The sequence below is a fragment of the Halyomorpha halys genome, unplaced genomic scaffold (genome assembly GCF_000696795.3).
Source record: "Halyomorpha halys isolate HHAL.00 unplaced genomic scaffold, Hhal_1.1 Scaffold478.1, whole genome shotgun sequence".
Taxonomy (NCBI): domain Eukaryota; kingdom Metazoa; phylum Arthropoda; class Insecta; order Hemiptera; family Pentatomidae; genus Halyomorpha; species Halyomorpha halys.
In genome coordinates, this window is record NW_027114329.1 from 1159759 (window position 1) to 1172152 (window position 12394).

Sequence of the window (12394 nt, forward strand, 5' to 3'; positions counted from 1 at the left end):
TTTGTATCATAGCAGGGGAGTGCGAAGTAATACCGTCCAGTAAGGGGGGATAGGGCATAACTTTTTCCAACCTCCAATTGGGGATAAGGAGCATTGTTATTCTAAATGACTTATCGGAGGGGTACCGAAGGAATCTGTCAGATCCAGGCGGGTTTGGAGCTTTTAACTGCTCCAGGGTGTTCAGAAAGTAGAAAAAAATAGTTGTAGTGCAAGAAATATCCTGTTTCCTCCGAAATGGCAGGACAGAAGGAAACAAAGTTGAATGTTATACACACTGGCACGGGGAGAGGTTTTCCTTTGGAAGCTGTAAAAAAAATGGAAGTGTTTTCTATTATCTATACAACGAGAGTTTTTTTTTTTTGTATTATGTGTTTCATTTATTAATAAAGTGTATTTCAACATTTTTATTATTTAAAGTATATTCATTTGGATAGAGATTTTCACCATATGCTATTCCACAATGGTAAGATACATGTTATGGCACAAATAGGCAGTACCCTGCAACTAGTACCAGAGTCTTTTATTAAAAAAGACTCATAAAGCAGGCCGTCTTAAAAAAATCAAAGCATTTAATTTTATAATGGGGGGAGGGGATTGATGATACTTTGATTATTGAATGAAATTCACTAACAGGTGAGCAACATACTAACATAGGGGCGTACCCCATGGAAAATTCCTGGATCTGCCACTGTACCTATATAAGATATTACATACGATATATAATAATAATAATCTTTATTTAGAAGATTATCTGGGACTAATCCCTTTAGAATAATATAACAGGCAACGGAAATGGGCTTTAGTGCCTTAGAGTAAAATAAAAATTATAAAACATCACAAAATACCACTAAAATAATAAATTGGAAAAAATGAGACAATTATATATTTTTTAAAAATATAAATAAATAAAAGGAAAGGAAATAAAATAAAATTATTTCATCATATATCACAGGATAATTAACTTCTAAAAAATGAAATTAAAAAAAAAATTAACAAGGAGTAGTTAATGTTTATTTTTTATTTTCAAGTCCTCTAAAAAGCAATAAATCTTATTCTAATAATAATAAAATTTTTTAAAAAATGAACTAATTATGATTATATATACATATTTACTAATTCTAAATAAATATTAAAAACATTCGATAATATTTATGTTAGATTTAATCTATCTTTCTATGAATTAACAAATTTTAATTGTTATTCTTTGGAAATTTGGAAGACAGGAAGTGACTTAAGATACTAAATTTGAAAGTTGAAGGGTTTTGGAGCAACGAATGAAAGTAGAAATGAAATTTCATAGGATAAAAAAGAGGAGCAGATTAGGAAAGATCTGCCAAGGTCCGGTCGGCATTTGTATATAAGCCTGAAGGCCGTGGAGCCAGTGGTTCGGGAATGTAGCATTGTACTATGGACGGGGGAACAGGGTCTTCATAATCTATATACACTGCATATCGTTTTTGTTTTTCGCATATTTTCTACATTTCAAGTTATTTTCCTTATAGATATTTCATAGCAAATACATTTAATTTTTTTAATTCTTAAAAACAGAACAGGAATTGAAATTAGATCAGTCTAAATTCAATCTAGAATGCCTAGGGCGCACAATGCAAAGTGGTTTACGATAAAGAAAATACTACACAAAGCCGCTGCTACAGTATGAACGAATAGTACAAGAGCCGGGGAAAAAAAAGGAAGTTATCTCACCCCAATTTTTGATTACTTCAATAAAAACTATGTATAATTACTAGTCAAAATTGATGAGTCTGCCAAGTATAGGTAGGGGAAACATTGATTTTTCATTCGGAGCTCTATATCTTAAAAACTACCAACAAAACTAGAAAATCTAAGAGAACATTATTTAAAGAAGAGTAAATTTCCATAAATATTAGCCCTAAAAGAGATATTTATGTTCAATAGTTCTCGAGATATAGCTTTTTAAAAAGCAAAATTTCTTAAAAATCTACTGAAAGATTAATAGTTAGTTTATATTGAGGAATCTATATCTCAGGAACTATGTGACGTAAAGATGTATATTACCACTTAAATTAAAGCTAGTTTAATTGATTATAAAGACGTTTACCTTCGCAGGAATAGTAGTTTTCATGATATTTGCTAAAATAAATTGATTTATAGTTGTTCGGACAATAAATTTGATTTATGAAAAACTTTATTTCATTGGACGTACTGATGTCTGCCAGCGCTCAAATTAAAGCTAGTTAAATTTACTATAAAATAGTTAATTATGTTTATCTTTGTAGGAGTAGTAGTTTTTGTGATATTTGACAAAATAAACTCACAAAATGTTAATTACTAGTGGTTCGTATAAAATGTTGGATTTTTGAAAAAATATATATCTAGATCCATAAGACGCCAACACTCAAAATAAAGGAAATTTAACTTACTATAAAGTAGTTTATGACACTTATCTTCGTAGGGGTAGTAGATTTTATGATATTCACATATAAATATAAATTTGGCAAATGAAAATTTGTCCGAACAACTATAAATCAACTTATTTTAGCAAATTTCATGTAAACTATTACTCCTACATAAACTACTTTAAAGCTGATTAAACTAGCTTTAATTTGAGTGCTAATAGACATCTGTACGTTAAATGGTTTTTGAGATGTAAATTTTTCAAAATAAATTCAGTAACTACTGATCTTTTAGTACGTCCCATACAACATTTTTATGAAATGTTGCTTTTTTAAAAGCTATATCTTGAAAACTATTTAACGTAAATAACTCTATTAGGGCTCATATTATAGAAAATTTATTTTTCTTTAAATGATGTTCTCTTAGGTTTTCTTATGTTGTTCCTACTTTTTAAGATATAGAGCTCCGAATGAAAAATTAGTTTTTTTTATCGCTTTGAAACAGCCGCCATTTTTTATTCCCCCTACCTATACTTGGCAGACTCATCAATTTTAACTAGTAATTATACATAGTTTTGATTAAAGTAATCAAAAATTGGGGTGAGATTTTTTGGAGAGCCTTAATTGGGAAAATTGGGGAGAGCCTTTTTTCTCCTCTTGGGCTCTTGTATTAGACATTGGGTCCTTTGAGAAGGCGAACATATGAGAAGAGTGCTTCAGCCAATGTGAAGCCATTGTATGCATTTCTAGTGTTTTTCGTGATATTGATTCAATATATTTTCTTATTTTTGCCAGTACTTAAAATTTTAACATGATTAAATTCGAAATTGCGTATTTTATTAGAGCTGTTAATTGTTGGGATTTGATATTATTTATAGAAAGTGTTTAGATTAGTGAGTAAGGCGTTGCGTTACTAAATCCCGGTTCCTGGTTCATAAATTATAGGTAACTTAATTAGGCTACTTCAAATGAGACGATAAATGCAATTAAAATATTTAGAATTACTTTTACAAAATTTAAATGAATAGAATTTACCAGAAATAAAAAAGACATTTTGTAAAAAATACAATGTTGAATTCTTGATAATTCCTCTTAAAAGACAGACAACTGCCTGAACATATTCACGGACCAATATTAGACCGCATTCGACCGAAGTTTATAGCATCGTGTTGCAGGGACAAAAGGCGTCGCAATCGAAGTTTTTAGTTGGAGGCACTTCCCCCAAAATATGTGTCCAATGCTGGAAGGTGTTCATCGCACAGTAGAGCCATAAAAACCTTGGGCAATGGAGTATCCGGTTCTAACTTTGACCAACAATATTTTAGAACTATCGCTTAGTTTTCGAGAAAAAAAAATAATTATAGTCTAATATCAAACAAATGAAATGTATTCATGTTCAGGAGTTTACGTCCCTCTCAGAATAAAGAGGTATTGAAAAAATTGAGTTTTTAAAATATGATTATTAAGGGAAGAAATAGAAAACAAAAGAAAGGCTAGAGCAATGCACTAACAAACTTATATCACTTATTGCTAAACGGACTTTATTCAGATCAAGTAGCCATACAAGATTTACGAGGGGGGGGGGGAGAGTGCATGTCTTCTACATTTCTAGTTATTCCTTAACCATATTTCATAGTAAAAACATTTTAAAATTTTTAATTTTTAAAAATAGTACAAATTAGATCAGTCTAAATTCAATTGTAAATTATCAAAATTTGTTTCACAATGTGGAAACAGGGTGACGTGGGAGGAACGGATTTCGTGGGGTTGGAAACATTATGAGCATGAACGGAATTTTAAATATAAATGTGTTTCGAAATAAATTATTAAACACTGGAGTTATGTTGGGTATCATGATTATTACTATTTCAAAAATTATGGTTACCAAACAAATAATAAGGGTTTCAAAAAAATTACTTTTTATAAAATCTAGTCAGTTGAATCTCCTCTCTCCCTACCTAAATCTAATTGAGAACTTATGGCTTGAAAACAAAGATGTTAATAAAAAGAAACAGATTTATAAGTTAATTGAAGAAATAAATGATCTTTTTTTTCTATTAGATTATAAAATATATATATATAAAAAAAATTGAGGGAATATGCCTTTGCAAGCGAAAATAGACAATGAGCGTTGTAAAAGTTTATTATTATTTTTTCTAATGTTAAATGAGTTTGATTACTTATTTTCTCATCTAAAATTTAAATTTTGGGAATTACTTCAATTAAAAAAGATTATTTCAATATAAAATTTCATAGCTCTAATCATTTTTTTTTCTCAAAAGGGTGTTTTTATTTCATAATGTTATGTATTAAGAATATATAATAGATGCATTATTTAAATATTTTTTATGACCAAGGAAATTTCGATTTCAACAAAAATTGGATCTAAAACTTTTTTCTCTTCACATACCTATTAAGTATAACAAGAAATCAGAAAATTTTATTAGTAATAATAGTAAAATTAATACATACTTGTCATTGTATTTGTAAGTTAGTAAAAAGAGATAGTGGTTTTAAATATATAGTTAATGAAATTATTGTTATGTTTTTTTAAATTTATAAGTTTTTTTTTCAATCGATGGAGTATTCATCTCATGACTGACTGGCTCTGATCACTGAATAAGAATTAAAATTTATAAACATGAGTCAAATTTACAATGGCACTGTAAACATACTACGAATTTCTCAAACTCGATTTTTTTATATACATCCAATTTTTATCAATATTTCATTTCTATTACAAATTTGTAAAAACTAATATTTTATATGATAAGTTATGAATTAATGTTTTTTTTAATTCATTATAAATGATATTATGACAATGATCAAAATAATGTTATTTTGTTATTTGAATACATGTTTAGCTTTAATATCTATACCGTTATTGGTTAGAATGTTAATGAAATGATTAGTAAAATAAATTATTGAATTTTACAAACAGTGACTCAGCCTTGCGAGAAAAACAATCTCAATGTTGTGCAATAATTATTGATTATTAATGTTTTTCTGTAGTTGGGTAAAATCAGAGCTGGAAAAAGATTAGTTATAAACAAAATTATCAGGGATACAATTTTCAGCTATTAATAGTTCATTAATAAATAAACATTGTATCTATGACAATTTAGTTGTAGTTTTATTTATAACTCATTTTTGCCCAGCTCTGTGTAAAATTGATTAACGTATTCATATGTAAAATACATAAATATTTATCCTGAAGTAGATAATACTTTGTTTGCTATCACCTCACCTGTTGTGGTAGCGAAGGCATTCTTTATGTTCCAAATTCTGTGAAGTGAAACGGAATTCGTCTTTATAATAAATATATAAATCAATATATATAATACATTAAAATACCAGTCGGAATAAATAGGATTAAACGCGTATAAAACAACACTGGTAATGGTTTTCAGTTAAGAACATACTTGTAAAAACAATTACAACGAACAAAAAATATAATAATTAGGAAACAAAATGAAAAACATTCAAGTTCAACAAATAATAAATATTGGTTCCCGTTCTACAGGCTACATGTTCGGCGGTGGATGTGCGAGATGGGACTGACACAGGAACCTTATGTTTTAGGTACAAACTCCACTACAATGTTTTTACTATGAACCATCCCAAGGTGAGTAATATCTGACTAGATCTCCAGCTTACCAAAGGTCTTCGAATGGAGAATTAGTGAGGTACAGATAATGTAGTGCGTCGTATAAGTTAGAAAGTTAGTACATAAATTTGATACATATTGCTGCTTTTCTTCAACAGTGGCACTTCTTACATAGCACAAATTTTACACGATAACTACATATACATTTTAAATACACGATTTTTTTTTCAAATATTGTTGCAAAACTTTATTTTGTTCTTCTAATTTTTTATATTTATAAAATGAACACTAAAATTTTGTTTTATGATTGTCATTAAATTAAAATATTGCAATTTTATAGGCACGTCTTAGGTTCGTAATTGTTTTGCCTCGCAAAGCAGTAGTAACATTAGGCTTTACTTCTTTAATTTGTTTCTCTAAATATAAATTTTTATAACACTACAAATTGATATTGTGAAATTTATATATTGCTTAGTAACATAGATCTATCATAATTTGATTTTTTTGCTGACCAACACTGTAAAAGTATGTATAATACTTTAATAATAATTAATTAATAATTGTAAAAAATGAAATGAATTCCTTCATTTATTTTCTAAGAATCTAAGCACAGAACTATCAATCTGCTTTACTCCATGCTCACTTCCGCCTTCCTGCCATACTATACGTAACAAGTCATGTCTGCGGACTTCAACTCAAAAATCGTAAAGCTCATATCAGGATATGTCACTGTTTACAGAAAAAACAAATTTTCAACTTGTTCCAAAGCAAAATGTGTTTATTCAAGAAAACGATACGAAAAAAAGTCTTGAAAATAATGGAACAACTAAACTTATGCGGTAATTCAAGAAAGATTGAGTGCAGTTAAATACCGGTACATCTGTTCTCCAGTGGAAAATTATAGCAAATGAAAATGTGCCAGTTTCTACGTGAAACTATACTATCTTTGGAATAAGATACGAAAAAATGCGAAAAACGTGTTTGTTTTTTTAGATGTGCCACTATTCAAGCAAAGCAGCTTGATACCTATCATGGATCAAGTAGTTTTTGAAAAATCTGATTTATCATACAACTTTAATTCAAATGTGTAGATTTAATACTATTTATTGAATTTATCAATAAGCCAATGTATCTTACAAATATTGAATATCCAGAATAGTTATAGTTAAAGTTAAAAATTTCTATCACCTTAAACATCACTCAATAATATTCAAGGACTCAATATTATTTCAGCTAAAATGTATGTTAGGAATCCTAGTCTAATATTCATCAAAAATATTTCTTGGCCAGAGAAAATAATAAAAGCTATAAATAAATGTTATCCTATCATTAAGGGAAAAAAAATAAAAATACATACTATTTAATGTTACAGTACTTAGCATCACCATAAAGTAGCCCTTGTTGGAAAAAAAAAATCACGCGCACACACACGTGTGTGTATATATATATATATTGTATATGTGTATGTGTATATATATAATATTGTAAAAAAAATATTCATGTTTAAATACATAGTTAAATTTTCCTCCTAACGTTTCACCATCCAAAGCATGTAGCTCAGGAATTTCGTCAATTCTACTATTCTATACAAGAACTAAAAGCGTGACATACATGGCTTTCCAAACATTCGTAAGCCAACCTATGTATAGAACATTTTAGTTCTAATAATGTCTTTAGCTACCTACCAAAAAAACTATGGAAGACACGAATAAACTTTGAACAATACCAACAGATCACATCTAAAAATGTAGTACATAGCTCACAGTGGGCAATATATGATGAAAAGATGGTTGGGGTTGCGGTCAGTGAAGAATACCAATAAGTAACAGTTAAATCTCACATAAGTAACATTTGTACTCACAAGGTGGTTTAAATAAAAAATTCAATGAAGTTTTTTAGCTGATAGCAGGGCGAAAAATATTAAAAGTATGTTAATATTTGCCAATCTGCCCTAGGACTTGAGAAATAATTATTTTATACAATTTTAACATTTTTATATTACTATTTTCTGTCTTTTCTTTGCGTGAATATCAACGTCATATATAACAATCGATTTATTATTTTATTTACGAGAAATAAAATATATTGCCGATTGTATAAAATTAGTTTAAATGTGTAAACAAAAAATACAAATACCAAAATATACGTAAAGTAAAGCAAGCCAAAAATATCTTTATTTTATCTTACGGACACTCGTCCATTATCTCGTCCAATCTTTATTACTCTATATCTCTATTTTTCTCTTTAAAGGATTTATCCTGACTTCAAGATCTTGTCATATCTTTAGTCCTGAAACTATTTGTAGACTTCCATTTACACCCCATTCTCTTACAGTCCAATATGAGGCATAGGGTTATTAAGATTGGACAAGACAATGGAGGGGTGTTTGAAACGTTATCCGGAAGATAAAATAAAGAGATAAGAAGTATTAAGGATTATTTTTCTTATAAAATATAACGAATAAGTTCAAAATATTTTAAACTATTAGCCGCAGATTATATAATCAAGTAAGATTCGTTTTTAGCGTCCTCCAAAAATCTTAAATGTGAATATTCATAGAAATAAAAAAATGGAAATTCTGGACCTTACTTTCCTGAATAACAAAAAATGCTTTCAGTTGTATTAAATGAGTTTCAGTGTACAAACAAAAAAAATTGATTTCCATAAAGTAGCCCAAAAAAAAATGTATGACTAAAAAACAAATCAGATTCGTTTTTGAGTCCTAAAAAAACCCTTAAATACAAATTTTCAAAAAATATTTTATCTGGTTGTTTTAAAGAAAATATTTTTGGCTGAAACCTTTAGTTTGGGTACAATATTGAAACAATCCTAAGGTTTTCAAACCAATTTAAGTTGTGAGGTAGGCCGGGTAAAATATTTTTTATATATCGAAAAATAAAGTTAAATAAATATGAATTTACATAGTAATAAATAAAATTATTTTTTTTGTTCAAATTTTTTTCATAAACCTATTTTTATTCATTAGGTTTTTTTATAATCTTTTTAAATTATAAAATTAATTTATTGAGTTTTAGGAAAAATAATTAATTGGTGAGTGCTTGATAATAATTCATTTTTGAAATGTTTTAATAAAATTATTAAACATTTTCTTTCATTTATTTTCAAGTAGTAAAATTAAAGTTTCAATCAAATTTTTCACCTTCTGCTAAGGTTTTTGATATTTACATGATAGTTCTATTTTTATTTAATTTTCTAAAACCCCTGTAGTGGTTTTAATTGTTTTATCCTTTTTGTCAAGTTTTCAGTACCTTTTTTTATTATTATTACAGCCAATGAATTTATTTTAGGTTGTATAGGTTTGAGATAGTTCTCAACTTCTAACGTCTCTTCAAAGTTCGTTTGTTTTATGAACTAAGTTGCTAGTGAAAGTTTTGTATTAATTGAGGCCTGGAAATGGCTGCATGTGCCAAAAAACTAGTTTTAAGAAAAACGAAAAAAACAGACAGCTAGATAGCTGGATTTTTTTTTTTAAACTACAAAAATGCTATGACTTCAAGACGATTCCACCGATCGACACGAAACTTGAGACGGACTTAGGACCACCTACACTTCACGAAACGGTACAAACGACCCCCATCAACAAATTAAAACCGGAGAAATAAAATAAAATGTGTGAGAAATATTTCTTTATTTTAAATTTCTTTTTCTCCCATATAAAGGTATAAAATCTAGTGGATATTAATATGGGCTGGAAGAGCGGAAAACACTTGTAATTAGGTTGGATTTAGATAGTGTTATTAGAAGTTATGAATTTATTTATTCATTTTTTAAAAGGAGAATGACTGAGACCTACGTATAGAAAAAAACAACAGATCCTTACTCAATCCAAATACTAAAACTCCGTTTGTCTGCGACCTGCAACTTTCACCCGAGATTTCTGAACCGATTTTTTTTTATATTTGCACAGATAGCTGAAGTACCATGGGAACGGTATAGTGGCATTTGTCGCAAACACAGTAAAAAAAAAACAGGTAGCTGGCCACGATTTTTGTTCTAAAAGCATGAAAAAATTACAGCTCTATTAACTAAACCGTTGAAGATAGGAACTTGCAGCGGTTACCAGTCGATTGGCGCTAGTTTCTTCATAATTATTCTGCCAAAATCTCACTATTCGTATTTCTGGCACTTACGGGCTCGAACATTTCCATGCCTCTATTAATTACTTTTTGAATTCATATTGGTTAGGCACTGCATCTCGGTCGCCTTCGTCTGTTTTCAGAAATGTTGGGTATTTCATGCAGATGAGATCTAAGCTCTTTTCCATTCCTCTAACGTATTGGTATTTTTGACCCTAAAAAAGTTATTTGAGCTTATTGTGTTGCACACTGTTCTTTATGATCCCAGTTAACCACATGATAACAATTGAGGAATTTTTGAACATGATTTACTCACTTAAATTTTGGCTCAGAATATGTTTTTTTTTATTTTTAGAATTACTCATTTTTATTAGTTACATATTCAGAAGCAATCATCCAGGTTCTTAGAAATCGATCTTAAAGTTTTAATATGAAGTGATACTTAAAATTTATTAATAAATTATTCATATTATTATTACTACATACTATCACTATATAAATAATTATATAAAACTACATAAATAAATATATTGTTGTAAATAAAATTTCCGTTGCAATCAATAAAAAATCATAAATAAACATTCTCAGATCCCAGCAGATCAAGCCAGGGGGTGTACTCCCTTCTTGTTAGAAAGTGAAACAATGATTTTTTTTTGAAAATTTTTTCTATTACATATAAATACAGCAGGTGCCTTCATTAGAAAATAAGTTCTATTACAAAATTTGTTATTTAAACTATTTTTTTTTAGGTAAACATTTTTGGTTAGTTGGTTAGACCCATCGAATTCACCAGGTACACAAATGAGTCCCCCTATCAGAAAACCACTTATCCATGACTGACTCCAAATATTTAAAAATTATATATATTGAAGTGGAGTTTTACAGGACAACTAGATGAAAACATTTGACAGCTGTCATCTAGAGATCTTGATCACCATATCTTCTAAATGTAACCTAGTTTTACCTCCCATCATGCTGAGTCAGGGGATTGCAATGCTTTAAATTGTCCATTACAAAGATACCTTTGATTTTTTTTTCATCTCATAGTTACTTAAATTTTAAAATAAATATTGATGTATATCAACGTTAAGGGACAAAACCCAAACAATGTCTGTTATCATTAGAAATATTGTGAAAATTCTAGTTTTCTATTCTCTAGTTTTATACTCAAACACACTTTATTGTTAGCAACTGAAACACTGTTTTTAGGTTGATTTAAACTTATAAACAATAACAATATTGTAAAATATTTAAGTAACATTTCAGTTTTGACCAAAAAAAAAAATTTCCACTTCATAAATTCTAATATTTTCTTTAGAAACATAAAAGCAAATTTATCCATTAAAGACTAATTCATAATGATTGAGTCCCACAGAATACTCAAGATTGTAACTTTACAAATAAATTTATCAATATTCATCAATAGCATTTAAAGGAGTTGCCAATACAGGTATAACAATCAAAACTAAAAAAAAAAAAAAAAATACACACACAAAGTACAACAAACATGAGTTATTCTAAATCCAGAGTTAGATAAGGGGGTTAAAAGTTGTCACTTTTTTAAGCTAACATTCATATTAAGTAATTTTATTTAATTTAAATTACAATTGAATCATGAACTGAAAATATGTGAAGTATGTCTCAAATGAAAACATTAATAAAATAAGACATTTTGTTTCAGACACTTTATGACCTGTCCTGCATAATTTGCAAAGTGCAACATACATTATTCCAGTTCATAATTCAATTAACTATAATCACTTGAAATATGTGAAGAAAAAATGTATTTTACCTCTGTTGTGAGTATATATTGATCAGAGAAAATCAAGATAATGTGAATTTTGCTGTAACATTGATAATTAACACTGAAAATTATAATATAAAATTTATTAAAGGAGCCATTTTTATTTTCATTGAAAAATCAAATAAATTCAGAATGTCATGCAGTGTGGGCAACTTATGTCATTGTATAATATTGGAAACTATTTTTTAAATGTATTATTACTAAGTAATAAATAATCATAATAATAACCCATACTAAAAAAAAAAAAGTTTCTAAACATACAAATAATCTTTTTATAAATAACTAATTAAGTTTTCTCATTTAAGAGATATATAATTATTTCTATCATTAGCATATAAGATATTATTCAGATATTATTTTTGTTTTTTTAATATATTTTTACAAGTTTTAATGATTTTTTCTATTAAATAAAATAATTTTAAAAGATATTTCTTATTTCTTTTAATTCAGTGTTTCTAGAACTGACAGAAATGTTATATTTTCAATCCAAAAAAATAAAATAAAATAAAAT

General features: G+C 28.0%; 1 protein-coding gene across 3 annotated transcripts in view; it reads right to left on the reverse strand.

The window, feature by feature from the left end:
• orb (polyadenylation element binding protein orb) overlaps positions 1 to 5937 on the reverse strand; it is a 34866-nt gene extending 28929 nt beyond the window's left edge. For 2 of the 3 annotated variants that reach the window (XM_014424792.3, XM_014424793.3), the window contains exon 1: positions 5623 to 5937. In XM_014424792.3, coding sequence (XP_014280278.1) covers positions 5623 to 5643 — 21 coding nt within the window. In that variant the 5' untranslated portion in view covers positions 5644 to 5937. The remainder of the gene's footprint in view (positions 1 to 5622) is intronic. The other variant, XM_014424794.3, reaches the window with a different exon arrangement.
• Between the last annotated feature and the right edge of the window lie 6457 nt (positions 5938 to 12394).